The sequence below is a fragment of the Pantherophis guttatus genome, chromosome 1 (assembly GCF_059756535.1).
Source record: "Pantherophis guttatus breed Tessera chromosome 1, ASM5975653v1, whole genome shotgun sequence".
Lineage (NCBI taxonomy): Eukaryota > Metazoa > Chordata > Lepidosauria > Squamata > Colubridae > Pantherophis > Pantherophis guttatus.
In genome coordinates, this window is record NC_142063.1 from 100,233,361 (window position 1) to 100,247,910 (window position 14,550).

The window sequence follows — 14,550 nt, forward strand, 5'->3', positions numbered from 1 at the left end:
CCAGCAGGTCTGGAGCCATCTGGATCTCAGAGAACATGCCTCATAACATAGAAAGCCGACCTTCTGGGTCCCATCAAATGATACTGTTTCATATAGAACAGGGGTGTCAAACTCGCGGTGTCACATCATCATGTGACGTATTGTGACTCCCCCCTTTTGCTAAACCAGGGGGTGGGCATGGCCAGCACGTGACACATCTGGCCCGCAGGTCACGAGTTTGACACCTCTGTTATAGAACATCCCCTGATGGATTTTGTGGGATGGGCCAACGACCTTTCCTGTTATATACTGTATAGGTGGTAATCAGCAGCTTGAATTGCACCCAGAATCCTAGTGGGAGCTAGTGCAGCTTGTGAAGTACATGGTGTTAATGGGGATACATAGTTGTATTCTGGACCCATTTTAGCTTTTAAATCATTTTCAAAGTCAACCCCAAGTAGAACACATTGCAGTAGTCTAAACAGGAAAGTGATCATGGCATAAGTGCCATCAGTTACAGTAACAGTGCTTTATATAACATAGATTATTTTCATCAGTGATTATTCCTTATTCAGCAGTTCTTTGGAGAAAACCTTGATGGTTGAATGAGTGTAAACCTAACCTAAAGACACCTAAGGATAGAAATATCTGTATTTATAATAGCAGCTTGTAAGATACATAAATATGTTACATCATCTGCTGGGTTTGAGTTTCAGGGATTTTGCTGGGCTAGTTTAAGTATGATTCTTTCTGGATCTATGGCTATGCAATAAATTTTTGAAGTTTTCATTGGCAGCTGTTGAATAGTATCCATCAAAAGAGGATGATTTTTTGGTGCTTAAATCCTCTTACCTCGGTTTATATTCTTGCCAGCTTCCTAAAAACATACTGTGATTCACTGGCCACTTCAAAGTCATTTTAAATAATGCTTGTCCCAAACAAATTATACCAGATCTTTGCTTCGGAAAGAAAACAATTTGTTTTCTACAGCATACTTTTGTATTTTATTTCACTTTCATTATGGCATTTTACGATGTGTTTATAATTCTGTAATGGCCAGTGAATGGGATGGGAGTCTGTTAATTTTGTTAGCCATAACAAGGGAAGGGAATTGTATAACCTGTGGTTAAGCATTAAATTGCAAATAAACTTCAGCATCCCCCACCCTCTTTGCTATGGTAATTGGATGCTGACACCCACACGTGGGAGTATATTTATTTACTCTCAGGTTGTAGATTAAACAATTGATTCTGTAAGATTAAAATGCCCCACCTGCATACTTGCACGCTTCTGTTTTTGCTACGTCAAACAATATAAAACGAACACAGCACTTCTCTCTCCAGCTAATTGAATAATTTACTGTAAATAGCTGTCATTTACTTTCAGAGGAATAGGGTATCATTAGCCAAATGGATGTGAGTAAGTCATGGCTTTAATGCGTTCAAGGGTCTAAAATGGAATAATCTTAATGGGACCATCAATACAGCAAGCTGAATAAAGCCCATAAGCACTTAAAGTTTGAAGTCCCCTTTCTTGTAAATTACATAATCAGACTGAAAAAAAGAAAAGAAAAGAAAAGAAAAATATAACATAAATGTGGCATTTCCCTCCCCCCACCTGCTTTGTTTTTAATGAATACAGTAATGGTGTTTATAACTATACCTGTGTTTTGGATCCCCTTAATTTAATTATCTCCCTCCAACACAAGCTCAAGTGTCTGCAGAGCTTGTGTTGATCAATATAGGCTAAATTCTCTCTGTAAAAAGTAGAGAGAAGCAAGGTAGTTAAACAGCCTGGACATCTGGCCTTGTAAATTATCCAATTTCAGCCTTTATGTATAACTGCCTTGTATTACTAGCCAATCTTTCAACATTGTAAGTTCATGAGCAATGTAATTTCTTAAATGTTAGGTGTTCTTTTTTTTTTAAAGAAAAATTCATTTAGTTCCATTAGCAGTAGATAGAGAATCTTGAAAGAAATGCAGCTTAATATGGTCTGCTACTTAATACATAATCCAAAACCTGCTAAAACTTTTCAAAAGGTTTTTGGGAAAGTATGGCTGGAAGGCAACATTGCAACAATGCATCTGAACCTGTTTTAATGCGATTGGATTGTTTTTGTCAATCATAGATTATTTTTTTGATCAACCCTCCTCCAACCATTGAAATATTTTGGTGTTGGCATGAGTAATTTACAATCTTCAGTCAGCCTGGTTATTGCTTAATTAGGAAGGATGGAAGAGTTGTACTCTACTTCTTCCTCTAGTATCTCAATACAAATTCACATTTTAGAGTCCACAAAAATAAGTAAATGTCAGATGGTAAAAATCTTCAATAGGTTGGTATTCCTCATTAGAAGAGACAAATAGAATATGTGTAAGGAAAAGGGATACAATGGCTCAGTGGCTAAGACGCTGAGCTTGTTGATCAAAAGGTCGGCAGTTCAGCGGTTCGAATCCCTAGTGCCGTGTAATGGGGTGAGATCCCGTTACTTGTCCCAGTTTCTGCCACCCTAGCAGTTCGAAAGCACGTAAAAAATGCAAGTAGAAAAATAGGGACCACCTTTGGTGGGAAGGTAACAGCGTTCCGTGCACCTTTGGTGTTTAGTCATGCCGGCCACATGACCACGGAGATATCTTTGGACAGCGCTGGCTCTTTGGCTTTGAAATGAAGATGAGCACCGCCCCCTAGAGTCGGGAACGACTAGCACATATGTGCTAGTTCTTTCTTTTCCTTTACCTTTTAAAGAATATATTTGAGCTACTGCATGACTGGCAAATTAAGACCTAAACTGAAGGTGGCAAAAGAGGTATTTACTTTTCCAAGGTATTCATCATTCCTTCTCTTATATGCATTTTTTCAGATTAAAATATGTAGTAGGTTCTTATAAAAGTGACTAGCGAAGAAAATTATTTTTTTGAGGTTCTTAGCGCAATCAGCTCAATTTTTCATGTAGGCTGTGTGCTGAACTTGTCATCAAACTTGGTGCCCTGGATGTATAGGTAGTTCTCAATGTACGATCGCAATTGAGTCCAAAAATTATGTTGCTAAATGAGAATCATGATTAGTGACTTTTGCCCCGTTTTATGACTTTTCTCACCACATTTCTTAAGTGAATCACTGCAATTCTTAAATTTGTAACACAGTTGTTAAGTGAATCTGAGTTCCCCTTTGACTTTGCTTATGAGAAAATGGCAAAAGGATATCACATGGCTCTGGGACACTGAAACCATCATAAATGTGAGTCAGTTACCAACTATCCAAATATACATCATGTGTAAGGTGACCAGACGTCCCGCTTTTGGCGGGACAGTCCCGCTTTTGAGCAATTTGTCCCGCGTCCCGATTTTTCATTCTGCTCCTGACTCCCGGCTGCCTCCTGAATCCCCGCTGATGGCTAGAGGGAAAAAAAAGTCTTTAAACTCTTGCCGCGGGGCTTCAAAGGGCCGACCTACAGCTAGCTGATCAGTGTTAAAAAAAAATAGAAAAAACAGCCCCTGTTAACAGCTTCCGCTAGGTTAATTAGCTGCAAAAAGCTGCAAAAAGTTCCTGGAGCAGATTTCCCCCCCCCTAGCTATACTGAAAACAAAGGCGAAAGCGAAACTAAACCTGCAAGGTGACAAAATGAGGCAGAGAGAGATTTCTTTCTTTTTCTTTTTCTTTTTCCTCACCAAAAAAGGTAGGTACAAAACTGCAAACAATGGGAAATTTTGGGCAAAAGAGGAGAGTTCAAGATTTTAAAACACAAAAGAAAAAAAGCTCTATTTAACTAGGGAATTGTAATAATTGAGATACTATTAATAATTGTATATTGTGTTGAAAGCAGAAATGGTTAAGTTGTAGTTTGGAGGAATATATGGGGGAAATTATTTGGTTTATTATTATTGGTAAATATAATTAATTGATTTGTAAGAAATTGGATTGCATGGAAATAATTGGAATATTCATGTTCATATTGATTAATATACAAAAAAGATAGTTATATAACTAATTGATTTATATTAAAATGTTGAATTTGTATTAAACAACTGTATTACATAATTACATAATTAACCAATGTGAGGATGGATATAAAAATAGATGACAATGGGAAGGGGTATAATATAGAATAGAAGGGAAAAATTGAATTTGATTAAGATTAGAGATGAGGATGAAGGGTAATATTGTTTTTTTAAAAAAATAGATGAGGAATAAATATGGCAAAAAGGAAATATAGAAATTGTAAATTTAATTGAAATGACTAAACGCTGTTTAAATTTGTGAACCAGCCAAATATTCTGTTCAAAGAAAATACATTGTATGTTTGTATGTGTGTTTCTAATTATTGCTATTTATTCATATTTGTTCTCTTTTATTCTTTAAAGTTTAACAATTCATTCTTAATCTTAATATCTTTATATTTGCTTGGGGTTGGCTTTCTTCCCTTTCATCTTTTTTATTGTACAGCAATCTTTCTCCTCAAACCTACCACCACTCTCTTTTCTTTCCTTCTTACTTTCTCTTCCCCCCACCCTCTTTTTCTCCTCCCTACTTCCTCTTCCTTTCTCCTTCTCCTCCTCTCTTCCTCCCTCTCTTACCCTCACTCCTACTCTAATTTCCATTCCTTCATCCCTCTCTATTGCTGTATCCTTTAATGCATATGGACTACTCAGAGGGCTGAAAAAGTTATTTTTGACTGGTCCTCACACTTTTGACCAGTCCTCGAACTTACGACTGTCCTCACATTTTACATTTTTGCCCTATCTTGTCACCATGGTGAAGAGAAGCAGTTGTGAAATGAGTGACATGGTTGTTAAGAATACTGCACGGGCATAAATGTGAGGATGGTCATAAGTGTGAGGACCAGTCAAAAGTGTGAGGACCTGTCAGAAATGACTTTTCAGCCCTCTGAGTAGTCCCTATACACATAGCCATGGCCACCCGGTCACATGACCAGCTAGCCACGCCCACCCAGTCACATGGCCTCCAAGCCACGCCCACACAATAAGTCACGCCCACAATGGTGTCCTTCTTACCAATGTTAAAATCTGTTCACCTTACCCTATACACATAGCCATGGCCACCCGGTCACATGACCAGCTAGCCACGCCCACCCAGTCACATGACCAGATAGCCACGCCCACCCAGTCACATGACCAGATAGCCACGCCCACAAAATAAGCCACGCCCACAATGTCCCTCTTTACCAATGTTAAAATCTGGTCACCTTAATCATGTGACCATGATGCTGCAATGGTCATATGTGTGAAAAATGGTCATAAGTCATTTTTTTCAGTGCCATTGTAACTTTGAACAGTCTCTAAACAAACTGTCATAAGTCGAGGACTACCTGTATTTCTTTTACTTTCCAGTTATAAATTTTAAGTTTTAGTAGAGGACCCTGACTTTTCTCACCTATTGTAACTCTCTTTCCCCTATTAACATACAACTATGTATAGCCTTTTAATGATGTTATTTCTTCCCTCTGTCCTTTTATTTTATTTTCTCCTTCCGTCTTTTACACTGAGGAAAAAAAAGCATGGGAAAATTAAAAGTAATATTTTTGGAATAATATTTCTGGATAAAAAACATCCTGTTTATTCTCTCAAGAGACATAAACTCTAAGACTTTTCCATGTATCTATCTTGTTGTGCTATGTATTTCCAGAGTACCAATGTTTTCCTATAGGGCCAATGCTGACTTTGGAGTTCTGGGCAATGTCAAAAGCAGTAATCTGGTTTAATGAATTGAAAGATGAGGAATAGTTGTGACAGCTTGCAAATAATATGAAATGCCACCATTGTTTATCAGGTCATCCTCTCAGATGCCTCCAGTAATTGCAATCTGGGCTTGGAATTAAACCAGTATTTTTCATCTTTTTTTAAACCCTAAACAATCCCAACTATGAGATTTTTGAGGCTACAGATGATAAAATCCACAAAACCTTTGACAAATTTGCTAATCTTTAAGTTTGTTTATTTTTTCCATCTCTTCGAATGTGTGTTGTTTGTGTGCGCATGTTGTATGTCTCTCTCTGTGTGTGTGTGTGTGTGAGAGAGAGAGAGACAGACAGACAGACAGTCAGACAGACAGATAGACAGAGAGCGAGCACTCAGACTTGGCCCAAAACTCCTTTTTTGGGTGACAGGCACATTTGAAATCTTGACAGCACATTGTGGGTACTATAGGATGGCTGCCAGGAGAAGTGTTGCTATTTACAACATAATCCCTTCCAAGAAAGCAATCTGAGAGATTACTCTTCATCATCTCTTTCAATTTCCCCAAATGCCCTTTATCATTTCATTTGATCTGTTCTTTTTCCTGAAGATTTCAAACTGAGCCTTGGGATAGGATCAGTACTTCTAGCCAGAGGTCAGTCCTATGCTCCTGTATAACATTTAATGGTGGTGTACTGTGTAGTTGATCAAGTGAAGCAGGATCCTGGTTATGACAAAGAAAGAAACCAAATGTCTCCTTTTACTTCACAAAATGTTTTCATAACTCTGAGGAAAAGCATTATAGTGACAGCTGTTATGTAATTTAAACATGCAGCACCTACTCTTAAAGATTCTTCAAACCCTGTAATCTAATGAAGACAAACTTAGCCATATATTGTTGCAGCTCTCTAGTAATTTATTATCAATTGACCATTTGCCAATGTCCATTTCAAATATAGACTTCTCTTCCACTAGAAAGTTAAGAGTAAAATGTCTTCAGTTTATTTTTACTCAAATTACTCAAGGCGGTGAGAACATATCCAACACAACTTCCTCCTATTTTCTCCAAAACAACCCTGTGTGGTGTTGGGCTGAGAGAGAGTAAGTGGCCCAAAGTCACCCAGCTGACTTTCATGACTAAGGCAAGACTTGAACTCACAGTCTCCTGCTTTCAAGCCTGGTGCTTTAACCACTAGACCAAATTGGCTACTAGGTACTTAGGAAATGCTGCCTGTAATCCAAGGCATCATATTATGGAACAAATTCATTTGAAACTTGAAAAAAACATTAGACAGCGTAGTGTATTGATTATAATCTGCTAATGCATTCCATAACCATAATTCTGGTGGTTCCACCAAAAGATTTGCAAGATTGGCATGTACCTCATTCTCCTGTGTTCATGGTACTCAAAACTCTATTTAATTTTATATGATCATGTAGTGGTTCAGTATTGTAGTGCAGAAGTCAGAGAACATTTATTTTAGTTATTAGTCATCCAGTGGTTGTAACTTCTTCCTGCTTTGTCCTGTATGCTAAGTGCTGTGAGAATACTCTATGCATCTTATTATAAGGATTCTGGTTCCTTTCTTAAATTTTATGTCAGATTTATTTTTCACATTCAGTTTCAAAACCATTTCTAGATTGCAGTTCTAGATTACCACATCCAAAATGTGGGTTTCTCTTTCTATAAAGCTTACAACTTTCAGATTTAAAGGATGTCTTAAATTAGAACAGACTTCTAGTAGTGCTAGAGGAGCAAGAGACAACACAGCTTAGATAACATTTTCAAGAGAAAGAGGATGAAGACTGGAAACTCTTAGGGAGTTCATAACCAATGACAGAGCCAGATCTTGAGAGGCTTTCAGAACATTATCAGGATTCTTGTTCCTGTGTGGCCTCTTATCCAGCATATATAAGCTGGTTCTATATCTGTGCAACATCTTCTTCTGTATGTAAGAGTCTTTCCAGAATATTTTTGTTACATTTGATCATTTTAAAGAGGGTCTACATCTACAAATACAAAGTATATGAAAACAGTATTTTTGAAAAAAACTAATTATTTGAAAAAAAATGGGGTGGTTTTTTTGATATGTGATTGGTTTTAAAAACAAAATCCAAGTATTACATTTTCTTGTTTTTATGACAGGAGAAAAGAAAAGCTATAAATGTGAAAAAATAATGTTTTTGTTTTCCAATTCAAAGTATTACTTTATCAAAATGGTTTATCTGGAAAATCTTAATTACATTTTATAAACATTTCCAGCTGTATTATGAAATGGGACTGGCAAAGTGTTTACTAATGTGAATTTAAACCACAAGAGCTGCTTAGGTTCAGCTGGCACCATTACATTCAATTTCTAATATTCCTGTTGTTGTTGTTAGAAATACATATCTTAATAAAGAAGCCAAAAGTGTTGTCCAATCTACTTAGTCATTTCACTTATAACTCACACAACAATATTTGTCTGGAAATGAAAGAGCATTTCCAAACAAATATTATTTTGTGAGTTATAAGTGAAATGACTAAGTAGATTGGACAACACTTTTGGCTTCTTACCTGCAGACTTTGGAGCAAAGCAAGGAAAATGTTTGTAAGAACACTCCCTCAAGATTTGTGTTGGGAAACTTTTTACATGTTAATATATATTTGTTGTACCTAGGTTATAAGATGCAGCTATATAAATGTGTCAAATGAAAAAATAAACAAATAAATACATTTCTAATCTTTTAGTACTGCCAGTTGTTATTTTTCCAAATATAAAACTAGTATTTTTCTACTATTACTTCTACAGCAGCTCTATCTGTCCTTTCTTGGATCAAGTTTCAAAGTGGAGGTGATTTTCATGACGCTGGAAGCATTTCAAGTCCAATTTCAAAAATTCAGTCAGACCCCATACCTACCACTATCATAGATATCTAGTCTATTGCAGCAAAAACAAGACAATCACTTGGTTTCTTAAGGTAGCCTTTCCCAACTTGGTTCCTTCTGGATATATTAAGCACTTTCAGGTGACCAATCGTTCTGTCTTCCTATTCTTCTCATTCCAGTATAAAAGGTGCCTGAAATTAATCCAGCCTGTTACAACTGCTGGTAGATCTATTTCCCATCTCCCCATCCTGACCACAATTGTGGAGATGGTTACTTCCAAATAAGATACAAAGAAAAACTCTGGCTGCAAATTTACCAAAATGCAAAATCCATCTCTTCCTTCCTTCCTTCCTTCCTTCCTTCCTTCCTTCCTTCCTTCCTTCCTTCCTTCCTTCCTTCCTTCCTTCCTTCCTTCCTTCCTTCTTTGCCAGTCAGTCAGTCAGCCAGCCAGCCAGCCAGCTTTGAAATAGACTTTAGCTATCTTCAGAAACAATGGAGTCATATTGCAAAGCAAAGTCCTGGTCATCATATTGTTTATTCACTGCGAAGTACATTTGCCACCAAAACCAGAGCTGTAAGTTTCTTCTAGTAAGCAGTCATCACTCACCTGTGATGAATGGGTGGACAATGATAGAAGTAACATCACCTGGAGGCTATCGGGTTGGAATTTTTTTTCTTATGAAAAATAAGTTGTACTTCCATCAAGTGTTTGTTGGTTATGAGTCAGTCAAATCTTGCCTCTCTGGATAATTTAACCCCTTAGTCAGGAACAGGCTTATTGGGTAAAAGGCCCTCAGATACAATGCAGTAAAAGGTAAAGATTCCCCTTGCGCATATGTGCTAGTTGTTCCCGACTCTAGGGGGCGGTGTTAATCTCCATTTCAAAGCCAAAGAGCTAGCACTCTCTGAAGACGTCTCCATGGTCATGTGGCCGGCATGACTAAATGCCAAAGGCACACGGAACGCTATTACCTTCCCACCAAAGGTGGTCCCTATTTTTCTACTTACATTTTTTTAATGTGCTTTCGAACTGCTAGTTTGGCAGAAGCTGGGACAAGTAACGGGAGCTTCCCCCATTACGTGGCACTAGGGATTCGAACTGCTGAACTGCCAACCTTTTGATTGACAAGCTCAGCGTTTTAACCACTGAGCCACCATGTCCAATTTAGTAGGATTCATCTTTTTATTGCAGACAAGAATGATGCAATATACAGAAGGTTGTCTACAGAAATCAAAGCTTCTGATTAGATCTGTGATGAAGGGTTTAAATTCTATGGATTTTCTTCCTACCTAGTCAATGGATACTTGATGTTCTTTTGATGGGCTTGGAAGACATATGGTCTATACTGATATACAGTTTTCTGTTGCCTAGGAACTCTGGTTCTTGCCTTGTCAGGTTAATTCTTTAAAAAAACAAGCAAAAAACAATAATCATCTAATCAAAGTTTCAGAATTATAATTTTAATCCTTTCTTTGCCTTTTAGGCTTTAGACTGTGAGGATGCATGCAAAAAAGCTGAGATAATCATGGCTTTCCTTGCTTTGGCAGTTCAACGGTAAGTGTTACAGATAAATACCCTGCATTCCCCATTCCTGAGATGTATGTTTATTCATCATCTTGAAATGCACAACAGTGAACCTACATAAAGTGCAGATGACAGGAGACAATAAAGACAAAATATGCATTAAGGAAAAACTGTCCGCTCTAAATGGTTACTCTTACAAAACTGCAAATAGAAAGGCAATCAAGTAGGAGAAATCTACATAAAAATATGAATGGATTTTCATATAGAATGTTCTTTGCTGAATTAAAAACCCTGTTGCAGAAATTGGAAATCAAACTCCTGCTCAGTTAAAGGGGAAATTGACCAAAAGGAAAATTGAACTGATAGCTTATCCATACTGCCTAGTTTAGGTTTTTATACCCTGATGAGTAATGTTTTCCTGGGATTCAGATAGAATCTTTCCTGAGAGAGGCCTATGACTCTACTTGGCATTCTTTACAGTATATGAAGCATCCTCTCTGCTCCTGAAATGATCCTCTTCCAAAGTTGCACTAGATACTAATTCTCAATTCTTGCTTTATAGACTACGGCTCATTTTTTTATTCCTTATGTTCCTCATTCAAAGTATGACGATTCAATTATTGCATGTACAGTACATCCCGCTGCAATTTGTTCACCCTTGGCTCAAATAATTATTGTGTCAAGTGCCTTTGTTGCCAAAACTTCAAATTATAATTGGCGTCTAGCTAACAAACAAACAGAACTGAAGAAATCAACCCCTTGTAATAAAATCTAATATATTGGACCTGTACAGCGATGATATGACCAGACAATAAATTGTTTGGAAATGAAAATGTAGATGAATGCCTTTAAAAAAAGATACTGGACTAATTGCATATGATTCTATCCAGAATGAAAGAATGTACATTTCCAGAGGGAAAAAGAAACTTTGTGAAAGGTTATAGTTAGAAAGTAGAACAAAGCAAATATCAAACTAGAAAGTATCAAATAGCTTTTATTTGAAAATAATGTATTAGAAATATTTTAATGTAATGAGGTAAAAAGAAAAATTATACAGGGGAGGGAGGGGTTCAAGTTTATACATAAGTGTCATATTAAGGGTTTTTTTGTGTTTTTTTTTTTTACCAGTTATGAGTATATTATAGGGAAGTCTGGGGGGAGGGGAGGGTTAGGGAGGGTTAGGGAGGTTGGGAAGTTTGGGGGTGGTGGTGGTGGGGGGAAAGGGGTGAAAATGTAATTGTAAAACTTTTGCAATAATAAAAAAAAGAAAGTAGAACAAAGCTATTGGTGTCTATATAGATCACTCACAAGCATCACACATAACCCCTTTTGTGTAAGTAGTATAATTAGGAAAACAAAGGCATTATTTGCTAGTTGAGTGAAGGAAAATGAACAAAATGTATGAGCAGCATCAAAATTGGGCTAGCATCAAAATTGGGAAAGAGATACATTCTATATATTAAAAAATCTTGGTAACAGCTGTTCGAATAATAGGAACTCCATTATGTATGCTGAGCTTATGAACACATAATTTCATTATGTTTCCAATGTTTAGCCCTACAACCTGATTGCAAGGAACAATGAGATCACCAAGCTCTCTTGTAAAATCTCATTTACTCTTGAAATTCCTTGGTGTATGGACAAAGAAAAGATAAGAAAGTAAAAGAAAAAGAAAAGTCTGATTATTCCACTATGATAGTGAAACCACTTAATATCAAATCAGTGGTTTGACGAGAAAACATTTCTATATAATAGGAATTAAGCACAAGTGGAATGCCAAGATTTCCTTCTCTTGTAGAAATTTTATCTGATGGCTGTTTCTCATCTTTTGAACTCTCTATTTAGGTCAGGCTACTATCTCTTTAGACACCACCCTGGGCTCCTTTTCTGAAGAGCAATATAAAAATTATTTCAAAATTATTCTGTCGCTTGTTCAGCCATTTAGTCAGTCGTTATTCAATCAGGCTTTTGATGGATGAGCTAGTTTGTTGGGTGGGTATGTTTTGTTTCACAGATATATTTCATTGTTTTAATGCATTTTATAAAATGTTACTTTTATTGTTGAGTGCTTTTTGTGTCAGTCACCAGGGAAAAGATGAGTTGCCCATTAAATAAACAGATAATATATCTTAGCGATGGAGTGCAATTACAATTTCTCTTCCTCTAAACTTTAATTTTTTAAAAGTTGAATCATATTGGCTGAAAGTGATTTTTTTTTTGAAAAAAGCTAATGTTTAATCTCTGTGATGGTGCTTATTTTTATATAGTTATTGAATAGATCTGTATGTGTGTTTTATAAAGATGTGCATTTCTTTATGGAGAGCTGTAAAGGGCTAACTCTTTCCCCAAGTCCTATGATAGGATGAAGTTGGAGTTGGAAGACAAAACTGTTGGCTGCATCCAAGAAGTGGGATTCTGGTGCCAGTTTCTTTGTTTCTATTTTATTTTTGGCTTGTATTTTCTGTATGATGTCAGTTTTATATAATTGTAGGGTTGTGTTGTGGTTCTAAGATGGGCTGCTATACAAGTCTTGTAAACAAATATATCCCAGTAGATTGCATATAGTACTAGGAACTTGCTTTAAAAAGCTGTAACATTTAATGTTTAAGGGGTGGGTTAACATTTTGTACTATTTTTTTTAGGGTTAGGGTTAGGTTTAGGGTTCCCCCCCCAAAAAAAACTCTAATTGACATATAGTATTTCCTGAGGATCTGAAGTGGAATGATGAATTCTCTCCTTTTGCTATATAAAACACTTTGAATCTTTACTGATTTGGAAGGCAATATTTTGACATTCAATAATTATACATGCAACAGAGACAGGTCTAAGTAAGACTTGGGTAAAAAAGAAAAAAGTCAGAAATTAAATGAGAAACTTGGGAAAAGTGAAATTCTTAAATTGACACCAGAATAACATAAAAGATGCAGTAAGAAGTATACTATCACTGAAAACATCAGGAAGTATCCAAGAGAAGCCACTCATTATTTCATTTGTCTAATTTGAGCTGCAAGTGGAGTTACTCCAGTTCAAAATATGTGGCTCTTTGTGAGCTGACAGAAACCTGGAGGAAAATATAGGGCAAGTAAAAAATACATTCAAGTTTCCTCCTTCTCTATAGAGTGCACTAAACTTACTATAATCTTTCCTCCCTTTGTCCTACTGTTTTCCCTTCCTTTGTTAGTTTCAAAGTTTGGACAAAGCTGTGAAAAAGAACAATCTGCTTGAGGTCAGCTCATACATATTTATAGCCTCAAATAGTTTTCCAGTTTGCTTGAAAGATAATTTATCTATATAAGAAAGCTGTTTAAATCTATTGTCCTATACATTAGTATCTGTTTGACCTCTGGCACTAAGAACACTGTCTTAGAATGGCTTCCTTTTTTTTTTTTTGATTAATGCATCATTGTGTATATTTGTATGTGTATATTTGTGTGACATCTAAGTGGATCAGTTACCATAGTATGCTATAGATCAGGGGTGTCAAACTCAAGGCCAGGGGGCCGGATCCGGCCTGCGAGGCGCTTAGATCTGGCCCACAGGGCCGCCCTGGAAACAGTGAAGGACTGGCTCGCAGTGCCTCTGCCAGAGAAAATGGAGCTTGGGAGAGCTATGTGTGGCCCTCCCAAGCTCCGTTTTTACTGGCAGAGTTGCAGGAGGCCATCGCAGCTGAAATGGAGCTTGGGAGCCCGTTTTCGCTGGCAGAAACACACAGGCGCCCCTGACACGAATGACATCAAGCTGGCCACACCTATCCCAGCCACGCCAACCCCGGCCCCCCAAAGTCAAACACAACCCTGATGTGGCCCTCAATAAAATTGAGTTTGACACCTCTGCTGTAGGTGTAAGGGATTCAAAGTTGTGAGACTTGAAAAGTAGTTAAGGAAAAAAAATAGCATAATTAAGAAAAATATGTACTATGAAGACCTATTTTACATTCAGAGGATTGCCAATGGGACTTACATTATATCTGCATGGGATAGCAGTAATGAAATTATTTAATTTTTAAAACCCTTATTTATAGTATTCTAAAATTTCAGTTGGAACCTCAATTTCCAGAAGACTTTTCATTTTATGTAAAAAACAGAATCCTGAGATGGACTATTGCTGTCATAAGCATCCCAGGAAGCATCAGGATCTTGATAACTGCTGTTATTTATTTTATTTTTTTTAAATAATGCTATTGCTGAATTGTGAGGCTGAAGCTCAGTTTTGAGGGACTGAAAATATTGCTCAAAACCCTACCAATAATCTCTTGGGAAACAATAGCAATAGCACTTAGCAATAGCACTTAGACTTATATACGCTTTACAGTGCTTTTACAGTCCTCTCTAAGCAGTTTACATAGTCAGCATATTGCCCCCAACAATTTGGATCCTCATTTTACCCACCTCGGAAGGATGGAAGGCTGAGTCAACCTTGAACCTGGTGAGATTTGAGCTGCCAAATTGCAGGCAGCTGGCAGTCAGCAGAAGTAGTCTGCAG

General features: G+C 37.0%; 1 protein-coding gene across 1 annotated transcript in view; it reads left to right on the forward strand.

Moving 5' to 3' along the window:
- Nucleotides 1–14,550, forward strand: part of INSC (INSC spindle orientation adaptor protein) — a 143,905-nt gene that overhangs the window by 39,794 nt on the left and 89,561 nt on the right. Inside the window, exon 2 of the mRNA XM_034416997.3 lies at nt 10,028–10,098. Coding sequence (XP_034272888.2) covers nt 10,070–10,098 — 29 coding nt within the window. The 5' untranslated portion in view covers nt 10,028–10,069. The remainder of the gene's footprint in view (nt 1–10,027; nt 10,099–14,550) is intronic.